This window comes from Ambystoma mexicanum, chromosome 4p (genome assembly GCF_040938575.1).
Source record: "Ambystoma mexicanum isolate Mex_15411 chromosome 4p, UKY_AmexF1_1, whole genome shotgun sequence".
Lineage (NCBI taxonomy): Eukaryota > Metazoa > Chordata > Amphibia > Caudata > Ambystomatidae > Ambystoma > Ambystoma mexicanum.
In genome coordinates this window covers 667,145,394-667,169,915 of record NC_090927.1, presented here as the reverse complement: position 1 = coordinate 667,169,915, position 24,522 = coordinate 667,145,394, and the positions used below count along the sequence as shown (strand labels likewise).

The 24,522-nt window shown below is 44.2% G+C and overlaps 1 protein-coding gene across 3 annotated transcripts in view; it reads right to left on the bottom strand.

Moving 5' to 3' along the window:
• Positions 1–24,522, bottom strand: part of COL19A1 (collagen type XIX alpha 1 chain) — a 2,241,461-nt gene that overhangs the window by 371,300 nt on the left and 1,845,639 nt on the right. For all 3 annotated transcript variants that reach the window (XM_069606203.1, XM_069606204.1, XM_069606205.1), the window contains exons 22-24: positions 21,555–21,596; positions 20,042–20,077; positions 13,119–13,154 (exon numbers count right to left, since the gene is read on the bottom strand). In XM_069606203.1, the coding sequence (XP_069462304.1) occupies positions 13,119–13,154; positions 20,042–20,077; positions 21,555–21,596 (114 nt within the window). The remainder of the gene's footprint in view (positions 1–13,118; positions 13,155–20,041; positions 20,078–21,554; positions 21,597–24,522) is intronic.

Genomic DNA, 24,522 nt, shown 5'->3' with positions numbered 1-24,522 from the left:
CCCGGTTTCTGTCCTCTTCATTCCACGTAAAAACTGCACTTCTCTCTGTCACTTATTCTATTCTCATTCTACTCGACCAATCAGCCGCCTTTGATACGGTCGATCACTCTTTACTACTAGCTACTTTCGCATCTGTGTTTTTTTTACTCAATCTATTGGTGGTTCCTATCCTATCTTTCTGATCGCTGCTTCTCAGTGTCCTCTACTGGCAAAATGTCAGACACATTTCCCCTCTTGTGTGGTGTTCCTCAAGGTACTGTTCTTGGTCCCCTTCTCTTGTCTCTCTACTGTTCATCTCTTGGCTCTATTAGTAGCTTTTTAGCTTGTCCTGTCATTTTTATGCAGAAGGCACCCAAAGCTTTGTCTCCTTTTCAGCATTCACAGACTCTTCACTAGACCATCTCTTCCTGTCTTTTAGCTATCCAGTCTTGGATGTATTCACATTTTCTTCATCTTAATTCATCCATGACAGAAATCCTATTCTTTCCTGCTTCCTCCCTTTCTTCTAGTACGTTTCCTGCTTCCATTTCTTTCCCACCTTCTCCATCCCAATTAGTAATTCTGCTCGCTATCTGATGTTGTCTTTGACTCTTCCTTTTCTTTTCAGGACCATATTTCCTATGTGTCTTTCTTGTCTCTAGCCCCTCTATAATATTCATAAAACGTGTGCCTTTCTCTCTTTCCAAGCTACTAAACTATACGTTACGTCTCTGGTCCTATCACGCCTTGATTATTGTTCTGATTTACTCATTTGTCCCCCTCACTGTAGGCTCTCCCCTCTAAAATCTATTTTCAATTCTGTAGTTCACACTTTTCTTGTCTCTCTAATTGTACATCTATCCTTTCTTCCCTTAAATCTATTTCCTGGCTTTCCTTTGCATCACACTTGCTTTATCATTCCTCATGTATTATCTTCAAATTAATTAATGGCCTGGCCCCCTCTTACCTTTCTTCCCTTACTCCCATGTATGTTCCAGTTTGTTCTCTCCACTCTGAATCTCTTCATATTCTGTCTGTCCCTAATCCAACTTGTGCCTCCTCTTGCTTTTGTGCTTTCTCTTTATTCGCAGCTAAGCGTATGAATCCTTAATCTCTGTCTATTCAGTCCTTAACCACTCTCCCTTCCTTTCGTACTTCTCTTAAACATTTCTTCTTTCTTTGTCCCCTATGGGGGCTCGAATGGTAATGGGGATGGTCTGGGTCCGGGTTCCCTGAAGGAGGAACTACCGGGCCCTCCAAAGTCAGACTGGCCCGGTATTTCCCCATTCAGGGAACCCGGACACGATTTGGAGGCAGCCGTGCCCTTATTAAGAGCATGGCTGCCTCCAAAGTCGTAATGAGGCGCAATGACTGTGCAGAAGGATCTATGAAGAAGAAAGACTGCGATGAAGGAAAAATAGCATGTTATGTTCAGGTAATTTGATTATTGTATAGCACCTACTGCCGTTGTTATGGCCTCAAAGTGCTGTGGGATGGAGGGCCCTTTGGAAGACTGTAGACAGTGCAAACATACAAACAAAAGGGTATTTCATTGCATGTGAATGTTAATTAGAAATTAAGTGACTAATCAATTACTAGCATAAAAGGCTACTTTAAAATATTATAAAAACCATGCAAAGCATTAGTTCAGGTGCAGGGATGACTGCCATAGCTGGGGCTATGTGACAGAAGGACTGAGGTGAATGAGAAATACTATGATGAAGTACAGGATTGTGTCAAAGGAGAGAGAATATGATGGACTGTAGAAAGGAAAATGAACATGATGGAGACTATGATGAAGGACTGGGGTGACGGAGAAGGGAGTACTGTGAGAAAGAACGGTAATGCAGAAGAAGGACTGGTTATGGACTGACAAAGGGGAGGACTGTGATGAAGAAGAGGAATTCCATCTCAACACCCTTTTCTTCTCTCTCTTAACCATAGTATTGGTGTGTCCATAAGGTAACGATTATATGTGCCACAACCAGCAGATATGATCCATAGACTAAACAATGATGCATTCACACCATAAAGGGAAAAAAAAGGGGAGAACATTGGAACGTATCCTCACACTAATCCAATATACATGGGAATACTTTGGTAAAGTTGTCTTTGACAACTTTCAACCAAAACTAAAGCTATCTGCAGGGAGATGGCAAAACAACAGAAACGGTCTGTTAATAAAATGAAAGCACAAAACGTCTTCGAAACAGTAGGCCATACATATATTAAAATATCAAGAAGATGTACATGACTGGTGAAAGATAAAAAATATATATACACATTTTAATAATATAAAACAAGTTCAAATAGAGTGTGAATGTTAGAAATAAAATGGATTACACCTTTATTATTGGTAACCTCCACTGCCCAACGTGTCATCGGCAGGTGGGGGCTCATCAGCACTTCAGAGGATCTTTCCATTTCAAAGGATTTCAAAGGATTTTATTTTAAGGCATTTTAAATACATCTTTTAATATGGGATTGGGTCTATTAGTGTAACGACTTTATCCAAACATTTGAAAAGGTTAGAGCATGTTGCTCCATTGCCTACTTTCCAATGCTATCTTTCTGCAGCCTCATATTCTTATTTTACTATCAGAGCGGAAGGACGTGCTAACAGGATTCCAGCTTCATCAGCAGTTGGGTTCATCTGCTGTTTTCGTAGACACACAGGACCGACATCACATACTTACCTGCTTTAGGATACTGGCCCTTCTTTTATTTTGAGGATTCAACCTCTGCACTGAGCGGTATCAAACCCAGCCCTGATGGTGGACTGATGTCCGAAATGCATTGGCTTCACACATACGATCTGTTTGCCTCACTTTTTTATTATTGTGTATTCAAATATTTTGAATCATCTTATGGTGTTAACGCGAGTATTCTGTGTGCTTTGCGCCTTGTGTGCTTCACATTTTTGCAAATATTTTGATTGGACACGCATTTGAATGGCCGATCCGGCCCATTGGTCGAGTACACAGTGCCTGGGTTGATTCTCTGGGTGATTTGCATACTGCTTCAGGGGTTCCTTGTGCCAGGGACATATTCTCTGTAGTACTCCATATTGTTTTGTATATTGTTTGAACCGTTGTTTCAAGAGTGGTGCCCACCCTATCATTCATATTCATATTTAAGCCAGAGTGAAGCGAGAACCTTAATGCTGGGCCTGGTGTATCACCACCCACTGAAGCCCCCAGAACGAGTGCTTATTGTTATTAGCACTCCGAGGTTAAGCCTCGGGTGCAAACAGCAAAACATTTGTGTGAATCAATGGGTCACGCGCTCACCGTGTCCTGTTGATTCCCACAAAGGCATCCTCACCTAACATGGCCACCATGAAAATTAAGGGCAGAGATCTACCAGGAGCCCCCGCTCCATTTTCATAGTGGCCATGGATAGAGAGAGAGGTGCAACATGGTGCACCGCATCTGGTGAGTGGTGGAGGAGGGTGGGGAACAAGTGGGGGATGGCCAACCGGTAGAGCAGGGAGCATGAGGGAAGATGGCTGGTGGGAGCCTCCACTGCTCGGGTTGCTCCAGCCCCGGGCCTGGATCGTGAGATTTATCCCGGACTTAATGCAATCTGTGCTGTGCACCAAGGTTGCTAATAACATATATTTACGCTAGTGAGAGTATATAGTTGGTGTGTGTGAGAGACAGAGACAAGGAGACAGAATGAAAATCAACGAGACAAATTGTGTTCAGAAATGTGTTTCGAAATAAGAAAGCTGAAACTTGTGAAAAGTTTTGTTAATGGCTTTACACAGTTTATGTGGTGTTGCTCAATGGAGATAAAAGGCAGAGCTGTGAGTTGGCAGTGCTTCCACTGAAAATGCTGCCAAACAGTGATACATTATTGTATATAGTCATTTTAAGGGTTCCACATGATTTCGAGTCACGTAGGCCCTTCTGTTATTCCCCATGGGCATTAGTCATTACTGCCTTTTTTAAATTGCTACATGTGGTAATTACCGGTTTATAGTCAAAAAGTCGAAAACATAATGTCGAATAGCAAAAATGTCGAAAAAAAATGTCGAATGTAAAAAAGTCGAAAACACATACATATAATAGGAAAAGTCATAATTTCGAAAAAAAAATGTCGAAAAAAAAATCGAAAACCCAAAACACTTTTTTTTTTTTTTTACCCAGATAGTAACATTTATTATGGGGGGGGGGTCCCCCCCCAACCCCCCCATCCCAAACCCCTACCCCAACCCCCCTCCCCTCCTTCCCATCCCCCCCACCCCCCATAGATATACCTTTAATTATTTTAAAAAAATCTTTAATATAATATTAAATAATTAATTAATTATTAAAAAAACCATCCCAAACCCCTATCCCCATCCTCCCCATCACCCCCACCCCACATGGAAATACCTTTAATTATTTTTAAAAAAAAGTTTAATAAAATATTTATTATTAACACATAAAATCGAAAAAAATCGAAAAAAAGTCGACATTTTTGTTTTTCGACATTTTTGTTTTTCGACTAAATATTTTCGACATTTTTACTTTCGAAAATATTGTATTCGACATTATGACTGGATACCGTAATTACCACATGCAGTAATGTGTATTCTATGCAGGTAATTGCCTCCACAGAAAATCTAGTGTAAAATATTAGTTTTAGAACTGAATCTCGGAATTGGTGGAGTGGCTAAAAACATGATCATCCGAAACACCCGATGTTTTACCGCCACACTGAACTCGTCACTACACCCATAGTTCTTTGTGCTAGAAACAGGGATGTCATTTGGGGTTCACCAGGGTTGCAACTGCAACCCATAGTGGCCACAGGTGCAACCCCTGGGGATTCCCTTGCGACCCCACCTTTAAAAAAAGGTCATCAGGGTGAAGGCTGCGCCGGGGAGGCACTGAGTAGGGGTTGGAGCTGTGACATGTGGCACATGTCACATGCCACGTTCAGCTCCAAACCCTTCTCCCTTGGCTGCCTTGCAGCTCACATACAGGAACCAGGAAGCTCTTGTAGCTTCCTGCTTCCTGTTTGTGAGCAGCACGGAGGAGCCAAGGGGGACTGGAAGGATGGACTGAAGCTGCAAGAAATAGGTAAAAAGACTTTTATTTGTAATATGATGTGTGTTTTGCATGTGTTAAGTGCGTGCCAGATGTATGTATGTGAATGGTGGGCAAATGAAAAGTGATGTGATGCGATTTGAGTTTTTGAAGGTTCTCGGTTGGTGGGTGTGTGCCTGTGTAGAGAATGCAATGAATGCAAGAGAAGGTGTGAGTGACTGGTGGGTGAATGAGAAGTGATGGTATGTGATTTTTTGAATGTTCTGAGTGGGTGGGTGTGTGCCTGTGTAGACAATGTAATGAGTGGATGTAAGAGAAGGTGTGAGTGACTTGTGGGTGGGTGAATGAGAAGTGAAGTGATGTGTGTTTTTGAATGTTTTGGGCGGGTGGGAGGGTGTAACTGCGCCTGTGTAGAGAATGCAATGAGTGGATGTAAGAGAAGGTGTGAGTGACTTGTGGGTAAATGATAAGTGATGTGATGTGTGTTTTTGAATGTTCTGGGTAGGTGGGTGTGTGCCTGTGTAGAGAATGCAATGAGTGGATGTAAGAGAAGGTGTGAGTGACTGGTGGGTGAATGAACATACATCTGGTAGTGTGTTTGAATGTTCTGTGTGGGGTTTGGTGTGTGCTTATGTGGTGAATCCAGTGTGAGTGAGTGTGAGAGGAGATATATGGGTGAGTGACTGGTGGGTGAAAGGGGATGCATGTGTGTGTAAGGCCCTGGGAGACTGGGGATTACTGGAACATTTTTGCTGCATCCTTTATTGACTTTAAATGTTTTACTGGTATTTTTGGGCAAAGGCAAGTTCATGTGTGCCATTCAGTGGCTAGACTGGCATTTTGTTACAGTCAGTCTAGCCATTGCTTGCAGTGGCATGAAATTTATTAAACTGTATCTTTAAAAAAGCAAGCATGATACGTAGTGTTACCTAGCTAGACTGATGTTTTGGTGTAGCGGCCTGTGTATTCTTTACTGTAGCATGAAGTTGTTATTAACTGACAATCTATGATGAATCAAGCAAGATAAGTGTTCTTATGGGTCTAGCCTGGATTACATTGGAACCACTTTGGACAGGCTTTCCTATTGTGACACGCCACTTTTGATGGCCAAACCAACGGGAGTAGGTACTTACATAGGAGCACAGGCATATATTGGCCGAACCAGTTTTTTGCCCAGTGTCAGTAATGATACTATAGAAAAACGTCTTAAAGTGAACATAAGTATGGCCTTTTATGGGAATACTAGCATATGTTGGAGCCAGCATGGAACTGTATGGGCACAGTCAGGATACAAATGTTTTTTATACTGGCATATATTGCAGGGACCGGCATGATAATGCATTGGGAAATGCCCTGTGCACTTTTGGTGACTTGCATCTATTGTACTGTTTTTCATGATTTACCCTACACCCTACAAAACCGATTGTTGGCCTTTTACCCACATTGTTGGCCTTTTACCCACATTTTCCCCGTAAGTGTGCTAAGTAATGCACCATTTTAACCCATTATTCAAAACATTTGCTCTGGGAAGGGAGAATAATCCCCCTGGATGCCCCCTAACCCATTTTTGTTAGTTCGGCTCCCTCACTCTGCTCAGTCACAATCTCATACTTGTAGCAAATATTTACACCCTCCAAAAAACAACTCACCAGCCACCACCGGTGGCTGGTATATTTAGGGACCAGGCACCACTCCCTTCTCTCCATGTTACGTTAAAGATTTAAGCTTTGAATTAAACATTTATTTACTTCTTTCACTTGCAGAAGTGCATGTCCCTGCTGCGGCATAATCATCATGGACATTGGGCACGCGTGGTGGTCTGGACCGGTGCGGGGTGTGGCGTGCCATGTGCTTTGTTAAGGAGCTTGGGGGGGGGCCCACAGCATGGCTCGCAGGGGAGCTGCCAAATTTGTGCAACGCCATTGGGCTCCACTGGGTCTGACAAAGGAGTAGTGCGCAGTGCAAGCCTCGAAGTCTGCCAGTGTGTCCCCGGGTGAGAAGCAATTTGTGCGTGTATTCAATTTTAAATAACTGTATGGTGCTATGAATTTTTGTCTACAGCAATGATATCAGGGACATCAATTGGGGGTCACCAGGGGTCGCAGCTGCCACCCCAGATGTCTCCCTTGCTACCCCTGTGGGCTCCCTTGCGACCTCTTTAACTCTTTTTCTGTCTTTTTTTTTTCTTCTTTTATTTTTAAATGTAAGCTCCTGTGCTGTGGCCCTTTATTTTTGGAGTGGCTGACTTTCTTGTTCAGGATTCTTAAAACAATCGGGGGTTCCACAAGTGTATCACTTTGAGCAGTGATGTTAAATAAGAAAATAGGAATAACACATAATTTGCCTTTCTGGAATTGTATCCAATAATTGCTAGACTCATAAAGGTTTATTTCCAGGCACACTTCAGGTGGTGAATCACTGATTTAGCCTGTTCTTAAACACCTCAAGTCAGCCTTTCACCCTTCTGCGGTCGATAAATGAGTACCAACAAAGGTTGGGTGATATTGTATGTATATTTGATCGATATAAAGTGCTTAAGCGCAAGTGCTATATAATAACATATCATTATCATTTGGCCTTGGACGTCTGCTTGCATTCGCAGTAATTTGGTAATATTGTCCTATACACACTGATATTAACGATACATATGGTGATCCATTCTTGTATGAAATGTATATACCATTATAGTGATATCGCAACCATATTTTTCGTAGTGTACTTAGGAACAATATGTGATGTCCCTTCCTGTATTGTCAAGGGTTGAAAGGTCGTGTTCCACCGCTTTCCGTGATGACACTTCGAGGTGTGGTGGGGGGTCAAATAACATCACTTCCTGTGATGTCATCAGAGGGCAAAGGTCATGTGAAGTCTTTTCCGCTACCCCTGGCATTTTGGTGAAATGACATCCCTGAATGATATTGCATTAAATGGTGTTTTTTATAAAGTCCTCTGGCACCCAGTATTATGCTTAAATAATAAAAATGATGTGGGGTCTTGGGTATGTTGAAAGAACCTTTCCCAGGTATTATACTCCAGCAAATATAACCTTAGTAGGTGCACTCCCCTCTGTGCACGCAGACCAGTCTAATAGGTTTCTTCTATCGTAGTTGTATCTGAATCATATATACATTTATAGCCACGGACTGTTGTTGATACTAAATCCTGGTCAATGATTTAATTTTCAGGCCTTGCTCGTGCAGCATTTTTCTCGTCAAACAGCAGCGCACGCCTCCCCAGGTCAGTGGTTTTTGGCTTGTTTAACACAACAACGCCACAAATAACATGTACTTCTGTGTCCATTGATCTATAGATGTTTCATAAACTAGCTGTAGCCTGCGTTACAGATTTTGGTTACTCTGTTAGAAATATGTATGTTTTACATAAACCCCACATCGAACCTGGAAAATGGCATTCCCCAAATGTGTAATTGTGGATAAATCATGCCTCCCTCTGTGCCTTGGCTCTTATATCTGGCTGAAATGAGAGCACCTGGCATCTAAAAAATCGTAAGGTCATTTGCCTTCACTTCCTGTGATGTCACTTGGGGCATTTTGGTGAAATGACATCCCTGGTTAGAAATTGACTGCGGGCTCACACATTTGTTGTATTGCTTCCAGGTTTAGCACAACAGACCACACATTTTCTCCAGCTCTGTGCATTTTTCTGAACATTGTGCTTGCTCGTGTGTGCATCTCCAAGTCATTTTAGAACTGGTGTGGTGCTTTTGCGACACAATTCGGCCTGGAGTTCAATTCCAGAAAATATTATCCATTTAGTGAAGTGTTTTATGTTATTCATTGCCAACCCCAATGAGGCCTTATCTCCCGACCCCTTTGATCTATCCCATGGGCTATTGAAAGCCTGTGCTTACACTCCCATCTACTTCCTTCTAGACATTCCACGTGCATGTCCTGCATCCGCCTTTGTGATATTTTTGAAGCGGTTCTTGCTGAACAACCCTGGTATTTCTCTTCTAAACTGTTAGAAATATACTTTTGAAGACATGGAACAAAAGTGGGCACAACACTCCAAGTAAGGTCTCACCAAAGGTTTTGAACATGCCTGGCCCAGTGTCCACTCTGTGCTACTTTACAACCCTGGTCTTCCATCCAATTGTACACTCGCCTGCATTGCAGTCATTGCACACTGAGAAGGTGGGGTCTTATTGTTTAAATGCAAAGTTTCCTGGTGTATAATGTGTACAACAGCAGAGCCCCATGTACGCCAGACATCCCTTCGCCTACTTTTGGCCTGACTCTTTTACACCTTCCCCCCTGGGAGCATAACATATGTTCTAAGTCCCGGCTGGTCTACAGTCCAAATTCTGCATTTAAGGGGGAAGACCACAATTCAAATTAGACAACACCCATATTTTAAAGCACCACTGTAGGAACACACCCAGCACATTGACTATGTCCTAAAGTGCACAACGGGAACCAAATATAGAATTGAAAATCAGGCATTTTTGAGGCTTCGCATCATATCTCGTCTTTCTCACAAGTTGTGTAATACGGGCCATTTCGTTCAGCCCGAAATGGCATATATGTAAAAAACGTAGCCATCAGCGTTCTGCAGTAACTTTTGTAGGGGGCGATAGGACTCTGCAGTAGTTCTTTTAGGGAGCAGACTGTTACATCAGTTAGAACCCTGAATATGATCTGACAAAACGATCCTGATCAGCCCATGGCTTTAAGCCTGAACATGAGTCTATCCCATGTGTCTAAACAATTGTTTTTGTTTATGCATTTAGGGCTCAGGTGTCTCTCTTTGCAGATATGCTGTCAGGATGGGAACCTGCAGTATCAGACATTCAACTTTGAGTGAAAAGCGATGAGAAGCAAGACTACATAAAGACCACAAGCTGAAAGTCATCCGTCTATCCTACAGCTACCGCTTTGTGAAATCCTGTGTGTGATGTCACCAAATAGATTGTGCCAAGCAAGCCCGCATCTCCGGAGCCACTAATAACTCGGCCACACTTTTTAAAATTTGCAACGAACTTGCCAATCCAGCTGCAGTCTCCTCCTCTCTCGTCCCCTCCCAGGCTCTCTGCACTGCTTTGGCCTCCCACTTAACTTTAAAAAAACTCAGGACATCCTGTCCTCACTCTCCTCCACCCCCCATCTCCACTTCCACACCTACCCCCCTGCCTCCTTTGGCTCTCCTCCTCCCACTTCTTCACTTTCCTCCCTCCTGGCCATTGCACCAGATGAGGTCTCTAAAGTGGTCTGCTCTATGAAGGCCTCCTACAAACAGGTGCTCCCCTGCTCCTCCAGAACCTTTAAGGACAACATCTCCTCTCTCGCCCCGGTTCTTGCTGACTTCTATAACAACTCCTTTGCCACTGGCTCTTTCCCTCTATCCCTCAAGCACTCCCTTGTGCAGCGGTCGAAGTGAGCGGGAGCGGTCAGGAGCGTTGCTCCTGTACTTTTTTAAATTACGTTTTACAGCTCCTATACTTTTATTTTAAAAAGAAACTGTCCCGGAATAGTTTCATTTTAAAATAAAACACTGGACGTTCCCTTAAACAGCAGGTGCAAGTGTTTGGGGGTTTGTATTGTGTGTGGGAGGGGGCGTGGTGGTGGGGTTTTGTGGGGAGTAGATGCAGGCCAGCAGGGAACATAGTTCCACTACTGCTTTTCGTACACGTCGACCACTGCCCTTGTGCACCCTCTTTAAAAAAGCCATCCACTGACCCCTCCTGCCTGGCTAACCATCACCCTACTTACACTACTCCCTTTCTGGGTAAACTCTTTTAGAAGTTGGCTCTCCCCAACTGACCTTCCACAATGATTTTGTTGGTTGCCTTCATCACCATCAATCTGGATTCTGGGCATCCACAGCCACGTAAACTGCTCTCCTGAAAACCTATGAAACCATGCTTGCAAATCTCGGATACAACTCTTCTGCTGTTCTTATTCTCCTTGATCTCTCCTCTGCTTTTGATATGGTCAACCATTCAATCCTCATAAAATGACTCTGAGACAACCTCAGCATCACTGACCGGGCATTAGATTGGCTGACCTCTTTTCTCACTAATAGCCCCTCTCAATTGCAATTGGGCCCTTTCTCCTCCACCAACTCACTCTCTACCTAGAGCATCCCCCGGGGCTCTATCCTATAGCCCTGATTCTTCAATATCTACCTGGTCCCTCTTGCTCACCTAATTTCCTTCTTCTCTCCCCATTTTCAGTGTTATGTCGATGACACACAGCTTTCCTTCAACATTCCCTCTACTAACTCCTCCTCCTCCTCCTCTCTGATCCCTGACTGCCTGTCCACCATTGTGGCATGGTGTGCAGTTAATGATCTCTGCCTTAATGCCAGTAAGACGGAGCTCCTTCTGATTGTGACACCTATGCCCTCTTTTCCTCCTACCCTCTAGCCACCCTCTTTAGGCCCTCTACCTCCACCATCTTGTGAGGCCAAAAATCTCAGGGTCATCTTCGATTTCTCTCTTTTTTTATCCCTCACATCATGGACCTTACTAAGAAATTTCCCTTCCAGCTCCACCTCCTCAGAGGCATTCCTCCTTTCCTCACCTTCCCCCACAAGCTCATTTTCTCCAGAGCTCTGGTCCTCTCCAGTCTGGACCATTGCAACAGCGTCTTTCTCAATTCCCTCTTTTCTCCCTACGCCCCCTCCAGCTAATCCAGAATAGGGCTGCAGGAGTTATCCTTGGCCTCAAGCCCAGGGACTGTATCTCTCCAGCCCTAAAATGTCTCCACTGGCTCCCGGTGGCTGCAAGAATCAAATTCAAGACCCTCTGCATCATCCACAAAGCCTTATGGGACCTGGGACCATACTATCTCCAACTTTCCCTTCCTAAATACTCCCTCTGCTAGAGCCCTACACCGCTCTAATTCCCACTCTTTGACTGTCAAACACATCTATAAGCAGAGAGTTTGAGGCAGGGCTCTCTCCTTGGCTGGTTCCTCCCTCTGGAATGACCTCTCTGCCCCTCTCAGACTTGAGCCAGACCTCCTCATGTTTCAGAAACTGCTCAGAACTCTGCTCTTCTCTACCACGTTTCCTCTTTCCCTGCCCTGCTAATCACACCACTGCCGCTGCAACTGGTGCCCTAGTACTCATATATTTCACAGGATTTCACGCCCTTCCTCCCATTCAATACCAGCACCCCACCCCCACTGCACTGCCCTGTGGGCACTGCTTGGTGGCTCTGCATCCCACCTGTGGGAGCCGCATGCCCTTATCCTGAAGTTTTCCTCCCTGGCTCCCCTTAGCACTTCCCTCCTGGGCTCTCCAACAGCACCTGGCTACTCATGTGGTCCACCCCCTCTCTTCCCATCTCCTGCACTTCTCCCCACTGCACTTGCACAGCTGAATGTCACAAGGCCTAGCAGGACATGGACTGTATTTTACTGTTTTTGCCATTGTTGAAACACTAATCAGTTGTATAAAGCGCCTAACAAATGCTCAATAAAATAAATAAATATATACATCTGTCTGCTGTGGAGCTACTCCACAGACACATCATCACCCTATTACTAGTGAATGGCATAAGGACAATGCTTCTGTTTATGCATCTAGGGCTCATGTGGCTATGCAGATATGGTGTCAGGAATGGGACATGGAATATCAGACGTCCAACTATAAGTGAAAAGAGATGAGAAGAAGACTCCACAAAGACTGCACGCTGACACTCATCTGCCCTATCCTACAGCCACCGCTTTGTGAAACCTGTGATCGATGCCACTCCACAGCCACAACATCACCCTATTACTAGTGAATGGCATTAGGGCAGGTTGTCTCTTTTTAAACATTAAACTATGTTCTCATAAACAGACTGTAAGGGAAACGGAAGCGCAGCAAGAAAAAAATTACCTTTCTAATAGAACAGGGAATAGGCAGCGACAATGTAGGTTTCAAGCACAATTTCATGGCACTGTTCCCTCTCCCGCCAGAACAATTTCGTGAAAAGCTGTGATGATTTAGTCTCTGCGCTCATGCAAATCTTGGTTTCTTTTTGTTCCAGAGAGTGACAGCTTGAGTAAAAGGTAGCCTTGTGTTTGTATCAGGTGGATGCATTAACATGTGGAATGGCAGTGTGATTGATGGCTATCACAAAGCAAAGAACTTTACCTTTTCTCCTTGGTTTCCTTTCATGCCGGCTTCTCCCTGGAAATGCAAAGTGAATAGTGGCAATTATCTCTTCAATACATAATATGCGTGACATTTTCTACCTAAATTTTAACATTTTTAGCGGACATAAGTTACTTTCAATTTGTCTGGGAACACCAATTATAACGGCATTAATGTAGCAAAATAAGAACATGTTTTTAAAATAAATCACTTTGGTTCAAGCTTTGGCTGAACATGTTGTTTTTGACATTACGAGGTAGGCAGTAACCCGCCGGTGCCACCGGCATCGGATTTGGTAAGTCCTCATTCCCATGGAGTCCCATAGGACACCATGGAAATGGGGACTCAGAAGCACCGGCAACGTTGCTAACTGTGGCCGTTGCACCCGGCAGGGTCAGACCTGCCAGCCGCGATGGCCCCTGCAGGCAGACTTGTAGTGTGGCAGCCTGGAAATAGGGGTGCCGGTAAGCTTACCGGCACCTTTATTTCCGGGCCGCTACACTCATAATGATGCCCATTGTTTATGTCCCTGGTCATTTTTGGCTCGGCAACTATGAAGTTATTGGCTCTGCTCAAAAGGTATTGCAAGGTCTGAACAGAAGCAGCAGCAGTTCAACCTTCTCCTTGTCCAAAAAGTAATCATTCCATAGAGTGTTTAACTTCCTCAATGAGTACACATCTATCAACATAACACCACTTTTACTTAGATGTGAGTAATGCAAAATACTTGGGCCTCATCACGAGTTGCGGTATCCCGGTGGTAAAACCACCAGGATAACGCTTAACGCTAATAGCGCTAATGGTAAATCACCATTCCATATGACCCAATAGGGTTGGGGAGCGCTATTACCGCCGGTAATGGCGCTGAAAACGGCCTGAAAATTGTCATGTTTATCTCCAACAAAAAGTTGAAGGTAAGAATGCCATTTTCCACCCAACTCGTGATTTGGTCAGCCCTTAAATGGTAATACTATTACCGCCGCATTTAAGAGCTCAGGCCAAACTCATAGTGAGGTTTGTATAGTGACTCACTAAGATATGGTGACACAACCTGCTATTTTTTTTTTTTACATTTTTCACCGAGTAATACTATTGTGACCACACATTCAGCCATGTTTGGTTGGTAAACAAACAGAAGTGGTTTTCAAATTGTTAGGCAGAATCCTGTGCAGTGCCCTTAGGGAACACTACACACAATTAAGACTACAGGTGGCAATACAAGTTTTACCTTTGGTACAAGCCCGTACTACTATGTCACAGTGGTAGCAGTGGCGGAGCAGCCAGGCTTATCTCAAGAATATATGAGCAGTAGCAGAGATTACACAAAGGGACCACAATTACTGTGACTCAAGCAAACACTGACTCAAGGTTTCAGGTAGAAAAATATAAGTAAATTTATTTTTAAACCATTCGTTATGAACACAACACTTCTATTAAACTTCAATAAAAACCACATGTTAAATATACTGCAACTAACCAATTCACTTTGTACAGTAAGTCTCAAGTTAAGTTTGAATGAACCGGTGTTAGGAACAAAACATGTTACCGCGAATACGATCACTTTTTGACAGTTCGGTCTACTAAATAAACGCATATCCGTGACATGAAATGCTACCGGGGCAAAAACACACTTAGCACCTGAGATACCCAGAGGGAGTTGGAGGCAAAAATCACAGGCAATATTTTGGTTAGGCAGGTAGAATAAAGAAACACTCAGAGACAGGAGTTCAAAAGTCAAAGGGCCGGAGCAAGGGTCGAAAGACACCGGAGCCTGTTGCCGAAGATCACACAGTCAGACAGTTCACGATTCAACGTAGCCAAAAGTACTTCGATATTGTCAATGTTCGGAAGCAAAAGTTATAAGAAGGAGGTAAGACAAGGGCAAGCCTTGGAAATGAAGACAAAGGGATTCACCCAATTTCCTCAAGCAGAACACAGTAACGTGTTCAAATGGTGCAGCTGGTGCCCTGGCAGTTGTTCCTGTTGGTTTCCCGCAGACCCACGATTCCTGGATCTTCGGTGTGAAGGAGGATGTCTGAAGGGGGTTTGCACCACACAGGGATGAAGCCGGCAGCAGCGACGAGGAATAAAAGGAGTGCTCCTTAAAAACAGGAGAGGCTCTTCAGGTGGCTATCCAGACCACTACAGCAGCGTGCAGCGATTTTGACCAAGGAAGAGGATCCTCTGGCTGTAGAAGATGAGCTGGTTATCCCCACCAAGCTCAAGGGAAGAAGAATCCGGACTGGATCTTCTCTAGGTCGTTGAAGGGAAGATAGCTCAGGACTGCAGCAGGGCTTCACCGGGACAGGGTGGTTGCAGCAGCCGTCGTTCTCTCCGCTTCTCTTCGTTTCCTTGTAGCCAGTAGCGACTCTCTGACTTCTAGCCCAAGAGACCTGCCTTTTATGTGAAAAAACCCCATTCACACAGCCTGGCTGTCAAACACCCAGCAGGGGGGTTGTCCAGCCCGGACAACTACCCTGGCCAATCATGACAAAGTGTGATTTGGGTTTCTTAGGATACCCTGTGCAGGGGGAACTACACCCCTCCCTCACATTCAGCCCATCTAGACACCCAGGCGCCTTGAGAAGGGCTTCTGAGCAGAAGCCCGCCAAAAGACAGTGAACAAAGAAGGCAAACCTAGTTTGCCGTGCAAAGTAATACACAAGAAGGACAAAAAGAAATGGCGAATAAACCCAACCGGAGCCAAAAGAAAGACGATTTGGTCAAGCGGGTTTATGTTCGAGGCTAATATAATAGCCAAGAACAGTACCACGTTTATCTAATGTAATCGCGGTAGAAAAGTTAGGGTAGATACCACTGCCACCAGCCAAGTCTAAATGTTAAAAGAGCGAAACAATGCTCTAGGAGGTACAGATAAAAAGGGATACGAATTAACCCTTTCCATTACTCCATGGAAGATGGGGTGTACTGGATCCGTGGTAGATTGACTAAGTAAAGTTAATGGTAACTTTACCCTTTTCTGGGGGACGGTAGTCGCCTCAGAAATGTAGTTGAGGGAAGTCTCATAGACATCCCTGTGCCACGACACTGAAGGTGCTGTGTGACACACAAAAAGAAGGGGGCTGCTGAAGTGGCGTACTTCAGAGTCCACAATCACAAAAACAGATAGAAACACAAAGCAAAACACAGGTAAGAGTGGGGGAAAAGCTCTCACTCTTACCAAGTGGAAAAAAATAAACTCCAGAAGTCCAGCGAAGCCGCTGGGGGATTCACTAGGTGAGGGAAATTAGCCATAGATGAGAATTCTCCCTAACACAAATCCATAATTCATGAGAGTTACATCATATCTCTGATTTCTTTACTGCTGACTCCAGGAATAACATTCATAGATTCAAAGATTTCAACCAATTGGGATCCCGCCACTCCTTTACATGCAACATGAACAATGTAAAACCATGCAATGTTGTGCAATAATGCCATCACACATGGATTGTTGTAGATATATGTGTATATCGCAGGGTCGATGATAGCAGCCGTGTAGGTATGGTTAAGTTTGACTCCTATTAGGCAAGCCACTTTTTTTGGACGAATATACCTTTGAGGCTGTTGACTCCAGTTCTTAAAATTCCCAGACTATGGTCAGGAGTTCATTATCCAGACAGATGCCTGTGATTTTGGGATTGGAGCATCGTTAGAACAGCTGCACTCTCAAGGCGTAGAGCAACCTGTACCCTATAGTAGCAGGCAACTGAGAACAAGAGAAAGGAACTGTGCTGTTGTTGAAAAAGAGGCTTACGCAGTTGCGTGGGCTGTAAAGAAGCTGAAACCCTACCTCTTTTAGTTGCACTTCACGATACAGACAGACCACAGGCCTCTTTGATGGTTAATGGCCATGCAAGGGGAAAACCCTAAGCATTTGCATTGGGCCACATCCCTACAGGGATTAGATATGGACATCCAGCACAAGGCGGCTGCGAGCATGGAAATGCAGATGGCCTCAGCCGGTACTTTCGCCTTGATGATGAACCAGACCCTCAGTAGGGTGGTGGTTCACATGTTGAGGCTGGGGGGGCATGGGAGGAATTCAACCATCTGCACGGTGGGTGTGCGTTCACCTGTTTTTTTTTTGGAAATGTATGAAATTGAATGAGGGTAGGTAAACCTCTGGAAAATGTGTGGATGTGTGGGGCTAATCTGCACACATTTTCCTATGCTCTCTGCACAAAATACACATAGGCCTATGTACTCTGAGTGGACTCAGCCTACAGGTGCAGTCCTCCCTGTCACATTTAGTTGGAATGTGACACCCAGGAGTATATCAAGGCAGCTCAAAAGGGTAAGGGCAAAACCTTCCCCCTGCCATGGCCAGCCTAATTAAATAACAAAAGCTCCATGGATCCGCCCTATCATTTGTTGGCCCTGAAAAATTGTGGCAGCAATTAAACATAATTAGCTTACTAATTCAGTATACTTCAAACAGGCCCAAATGGGGCCTAGCTGCAGAGGCTAACAAAAGACAGGAAAACCCCCAACAACCTTTGATATGTACTGTGTCAACCTGAAGCCAGCTCCCGCCCCTCAGTATCAAGGCAGTGAAGTGTCATGACTGGTACATGTGTTTACAGTAGGCAACCCTTGCAGGGGAACCCCATTCAGGGGAGACCTGCCTTTAATCGGAAACCACAGAGAGCTCAATTAACCAGAGAGACCCTTTGATCCACAACAGACTGGAAGATGGGTGGTACTTAGTAGTACATGTTTTCACCCCTCTACCTTTCCTGTTGCAAAGCACTCTGGTTATGACCTCATGCATAACAGAAGCTTGTTGGTTGGGACCCAGGATTGGCTCATTAAAGTAGGATTAGCCTACACCAATCACTGGGGCCTATTTGGCTTTAAAAGAGGGTTGAGTCCTTCTTTTGGCAGATCATCTGAAGACTTTTCAAGGAGTAACAAGAAGAACTCATTTGGACCCTGGCTGAAGGTACAGTCTTCCTTACAGCTTCCACAGTGAAGGAAGGTCAAGAATTACAAGTAGGAAGCAAGATTCCTCCCCTAAACCTCTCCCATGGAACAGAGGGAGATACTGAATCCAGAGGACTCTCCAGCAGCTCCAGAACCGTTACCCAGCCAGCACACAGCATGCCCTGCTAGACTCTGCAAGCAAACTTCCTAGGTGGGAAGTGCCAGACAGTCTCTGAACCAAACCGAGGACAAGGCCGTTGCCTGCAACACTCTCCTCAGCTGTGGGCGGTCCACCTTAAAGGATGAAATGAGCCCTGAGAAGAAGCTAGGAGGAGTGCACATATAAGCATCAATCAGCGTCCACCTTAAAGGACATTTTCGAGGCAGTCGAACCCCTCGACTTGCAACCGACTGCACCGTGGACTGTTGTCACGCCGCAGTTGCTGACACCATTCGAGATGCCTCGACCAGTTATCAGACCCACCAACCAGCACTGAGACAATGATTCCTGACTCTGAGCCGCTGTGTAGGCCAGCCTGCAACCGTCCAGCCTCGCTCGCCGGACTGCCTTCTACCTGATACCGGCAGCTGTCTCCTGTCTTGAACTCAGTCACAAAAGCTGAAAAGTGCCCTAAAACCGACTCAACACTGTCGAGCAGCAAGATCATCTCACGCACCAGGTACATTGTGGTTCTGTCCCCACGGTCCTTCTCCGAAGGCCCACAGTGAAATTTATGACCCCTTGGTGCTGAAACCAAATAACCTTCAATAGTTAAGTCTGATTGCTTTACCGACTACCCTCCTTTCAGTATCCAGAGTGCTTCCCTTTCCTTCGTGAAACTGTCTGTCCTTTGTGTTCATTTACAGGGTGGGTTGTACAAGCACAAGGTACATTGTGGTTCTGTCACCCTGGTCCTTCTCCAAATGCCCCTAGTGACATTCTACAACCCATTGTTCCCCTTGTGTTGAAAGCAAGTATCCTTGAACGATTGAGATTAATTACTTTACTGACTACCCTCCTGTCAGTATTCAGAGGGCGTCTCTTTTCCATCTTGAAAACTGTTGTCATCTGCATTCCTGTATAGGGTGGGTTGTATTTTGTAATGTGCTAGAACTGTCTGTTGAATATTAATAAAGTAGATATTTTTATACAATCTTGAATGGACAGTCTTTATCATTTGGTAATAATTGTATTTTCGCTGTGTTGCAACTAACCAACGATTCACAAACTTGCAGAGATAAGCCTGCCATTCCGTCCACGTTACCAACATTGGACAAGGTTTATAATTGACTTGCATTTCCAATCTTTTCGGATCCTTTCTGGTGTACTAGAGGTGTAGGGCTGATTGATGGTTTAGAAACCGATATTCATCCCTGGACCACTGGTGCCCCTGAAGTTGATTCGTCACAGCCAGTGACTTGGCATCATAAACAGTGCACTGCGCGTTGCTTTGAATCACGAGCAGTGCATGGCTGATGTCAAGAAATGGCTGTGTGATTATTGATTTAGGAATCACATCTGTCAATTTTGTTTTGTTTTGCATTGCACCGTAACATCATTGTAACAAATATGTTTAACTGAATTAAAATATATTTCCTTTAATAGAAACTTAATCAGAATGTCCTTTTATCCAAAGTTTTATACGGACTTTCCTTTCTACAGATTATATTTTTTAGCAAATGGAGCCCTTCATATTTCTTTCGTCTAATTAGTAGGCTGTTCTCGCACCGAGGCACTCAATCGCACCTCATCCCACACACCTCATCTCCTTTGAGGCATACCCTAGAATGTACACATAGCATTGAGTTAGCTACACATAAAGTTCAGTCACTTGCATAAAATCGCCAGCGCATCTGACGAAAACCAGCTATTGCACAGAACACATCCTGAAAAAGAAGCGCGAGTCATGCTTGTTGACAAATGGAAACACTGAAACCACACTGCAAAAGCTGCTGCAAACGAATTTTAGGAACGCAAAGTCCTTGGAAATACCTACAGGAGATCCCTTTTCTGCAGTCAACACAGACTCGCCCTATAATAAATTACAAACAAAACAGACCTTACTATTTGCATGATGTTCTTATCTTCATTACTACAGAAATGTAATCATAAATGGACATTATATGCATTCAAAAGGTTCAGAAATAGACACGCTTTCAGCATTTAGGTCACATTTGGAAAATCAGGACATTTCTCAAATGACTGCATTAGAACCACCACACAAGTCATAACCCCTGCATTTGTCCATTTGTACCCATAGCCAATAAGCCATATTCTGCACATTCATCTGCTTCCTTTTCAGACAATTTGCTGAAATGAGACAGTTGTTCTTTCAAAATGGAAAACTTGGCCGCAGATTTATTTCACAACAAAAGAATCGCTGCACACATTTAGTGAAAGTCAGTCTGTAAGTGTGGCGCTTGCTCTGAGTCCAATCCACCTGCTTCCCCCTATTCTTTTGCACCAAGTCCATAGTAGGCCCCACTCTCCCAACCCTTTGTGCCTGAGTCTACCCTGCCCTTGCAGGTGTCCGTGGGCAGGGAGAGAGCCGTTTCTTTTGGGGCAAGCTGAGCCCTTGTTGTTACCTTATTGTGCCTGTGAGAAACTGTTCTACTGCCATTCGCTAAGCACCTTACGCGCGAATGAAAACAAGGAGTACATTCTATAGTCTTCTAAATTAATGACACTTAATGAGAGACCTTGTAAAACTGTATAATCTTCAGACGAATAAGGGGGAGCATTAGAAAAGGAAACTACTTGCACATACGTGCGCATATCAATTGGGAAGATGGGTGATTTGTTGACCTACAACAGGGATCATAACATCCAATGCCTGTTGCTCTTAGACAATACTCTATTACTGTGGCCAAGGCACACCGATGGGGAACTAAGGTATAATGAACACAATGGCAGTTTCATTTGCAATGCTGGCGCCATCGTGCGGTGCTTTTGCACGCCCCCTACTTTTACCAGAGTACTTCTTATGATGGCGCAGCACTGAGCCAGCGTCACGATGCTGTGAGCGTCTTCCGCGCGACCGCCCAGCTGCGCCTAAATCGCATTTGTAATACAGCCATTTAGTTTTGTTCTTAAGTGAAGCACTTGCTTTTTCTTTCACAGGGACTTTTTCTTTTTACCGTTTCTCCTTGTAGGCGTGTCTGCAACCCTAATGCATTTTTAATGCAGTCGCTGGGGTGTTCTTTCCTCCCCCCACCCCCTATTCAACTAATACGTGTAGACGCGATAATGGCCATGCAGTGGCTCAGTGTGTGGGGCTCTGGCGAGCAGTGAAAGGCAGGGCTGACTGAAGCCAAGCTTCCCAGCCATGGGGGAAGAGAATAGCCTTGCCCTGGGAAGCAATCAGGAGAAAGGAGCACAGTTTGAAATAAACTGCACAGAGTGGGAGCCGAGCAAGCCAGGCGCCATCTTATAGAGATTAGAGGCTACCGTAAATCCAGGCTGGGAAAACGACATATGCAATGCACATTGCGTCAGTGGAGGATAATTACCAATGCAGGAGGTCCAGGCAATCCCCGGGGGCCAATTTCTCCCTGAAATAAACAAGCAGAAGAGAGATATGTTATGTGGCCATGCACACATGAGCATTGGTGCTGATGCACAAAGGCGTCTGAAATCCATCCACATTTGCATTCCGTTTGCTTGTTTTTTGATTACGACCAACACCGTCTACAAGAAGCATGTGTCATCATTAACTTACTTTAAACGCTACATAACATAGAAGTACACAAGCCATCGATTCCTATAGGCAAAGATTCCACGTAGCAAGCTTACAGTCCCAGGAAAGCGAGTACCCAAGATATCACCCTTCATAGGAAGGACTCTCGCCACTTGCCTACATCTCCCTTCTGCCTGCTCACCACTGAGTGCCAGTCTGTGAATACAACCTGTACACGCTTTCAGCATGATGGGCATGTTCTAGACATTAGGTAAAACACCATTGGGATAGTGGGTATAATGAGGGCATAATCTACTCTAACCCTGAAACTGTACTTCTGTATACCTGAATTATGTTATCATCACATGTATAACTCTTCTGTAACTAAGACTGCCACAGGTAACAGTGCTGTGATGCCTTTGGGCTTTATGTGCGCTATACAATGACATACACTAAAATAAAAAAATAAATAGCTTGGGGTGGCGCTCTGTAGTTAAGGAGGGATTCCATGTTGATTTTGGAAGTAAGATCATATTGGGCGGAATATTAGCTTGGCTAACTGTGCTGTTTATCACATAGGTTTTCTATGGATTAGCACTAGTCCGGAGACTTTACCTGTAGAGAATTGCAGCGAGTGCTAATAGGGCACTATGGGTACTCTTATTTTTCACATGTAAGGTGGTGGGAATGGTTTATCTCTGTCCAGACAGGGTTATTATATCCAACACACATACAACCTGCGCGCTGAACGCAACCCAGAAACTTGAGCTGATGACAGCCTATCCTTGCTTTCCATCTTCAATTCTCTTCCCATATTTGTATGATTGTTTCCTTTAACGTCCTATGTCATTATCCCCTTTACTTTCCTTCCTTGCTTTTTCTTTCTCTGTTTATGTTCAGCTTCAGTGACCTTTGGGAGCCAAATGTATCTCCTGGTATCTGTTGGTGTCACGCTAACCAGGCTCTTCTAGGCTACAAGCAGGAGCTAAATAGCTCCCAGCTCCCCTCACTTTCACACCCTGCTTGTGTCAGGAGGTCACCTGGCAGAAGGAGGAGAGAGTATGGCAACAGACTTTGATACATGCTATGGCAAAGCTCCCTCACTAATCTAATCACGTAGATCCTGAAGGGCCTTCCAAGAAATCCTTAAAAGTGTCCTTGGCTTATGCTTTGGAAGTAGGCTCGGCGCTCTAAGATACCTCTGAGGACGATCCTAGGATGTTCTTGTAAAGAAGAATCCATCAAAAGAAAAGTGTAATGACAGAAAAATAAATGAATACAAAGGAAAGCACTAATATTAAAATAACAAGTAATGCAAGGTTCAAAACTATTTCGTACAAATGACTGAATTCATATCAGCTAACAATCACACACACATTTCATAAATAACAAAAAAGGGAGAAAAAAAAGAAGAAAACAGTTTCAAAATAGACAAATGAGTATAACAATCAAGGGAGATCAAAATTAGGAGTAAAATGGAGAAAACACTACCCATTTTTGTTTCTCTAAGACATTGTAGCAAAACGAAAACAAGAAAAAAGTTCAAAAAGAGTCTTAAGATTTCTGGCTATCCATTAGGGGGCCTTGGTGCACCATGTTGCCCCACAGAGACTGCTTGGTCTTTGGTGAAGTCTGCTTTCTGCCTATCGACCTGCATATTAGGTTTTGGCATCTCTGTCGAAGTCTTGTAAGGTTAAACACAAAATGTACTTTCACATTTAATATGTGAAAAAACAGCTGCAGGTCAAGCGTAGATTCTTTTCTCATTTCCTGACATTCTGTCCTCCTATGGATGCCCAGGGTCCACATTTATTAGCTTTTATCTAACAGGAGTTACTGTAGGTCTATCACTTTAGTCTGGTTGTCCAATAATGCAGGCAGAGGCAGGATCAGGGCACTTGGCTCCAAACAAGCAGAAGTATCTGCAGGGTCCAGAAGTCAACAAGGCTGAATTCCAAGCAAACGAACAATCTTCGTTGCTATCCTCAGAAGTGTAGCTGAGGGTTACTTGGTCAAGACCTGAAAAGCAAGACCTTTTTGCAGCCAGGGAAAAGCAATATCCTCAAGTTGCTTAATTTCACATACCCTTTCACTGGAACCAGCCAGGTTAATTTATTGGAGAAAGTACTAATTCCATTGAAGTACATGTCTAGCCTAAAAGGACCCTTTAATTAGCTTTCCCACAACAATCTTACACCATCTTTTATCGCAGAGTGACACATGACATTTTCAACAAATCTTAAAGGGGTGCTGTGGAACAGCCAAATTCTAACTCTCTACTCCCCACGCCACCATTTCTTAGATGGCAGAGGCTTTTGGTCTTGGTTTTGCACCCCTTTCCTCTTCCGCTCTGATTTCAAAGGGAAGCCTGCTGATGAATAAGTGCAATGAGAAGGCCACATGCTGGGCGTGGCCCACCAGTCTGTACCTGCCCTCACAAGTGCATTGACTAGCCCACGTGGCCTTATTAATAAGGGGGTAGCCATCTAGATGCCATTACCTGCCCTCACAAGTGCATTGACTAGCCCACGTGGCCTTATTAATAAGGGGGTAGCCATCTAGATGCCATTACAGACAAATGCTTTTGAGGCAGGTCTACTCACATAGGAAATGTCAGTCCCATACAAGGTTTGGTTATTAATCTCTTAAGTTTCACAAATGAATTTTGGATTTGATAACTTCATGTCCAAAATATGTAGAACTTTCAGTATTGGCATACATAAGTACTGCCACCAGGGAAATACTTTCAATATTTAAATCGAGGTTTTTCATAAAGCAGGGGTTGCTTAGCATAGCATGTG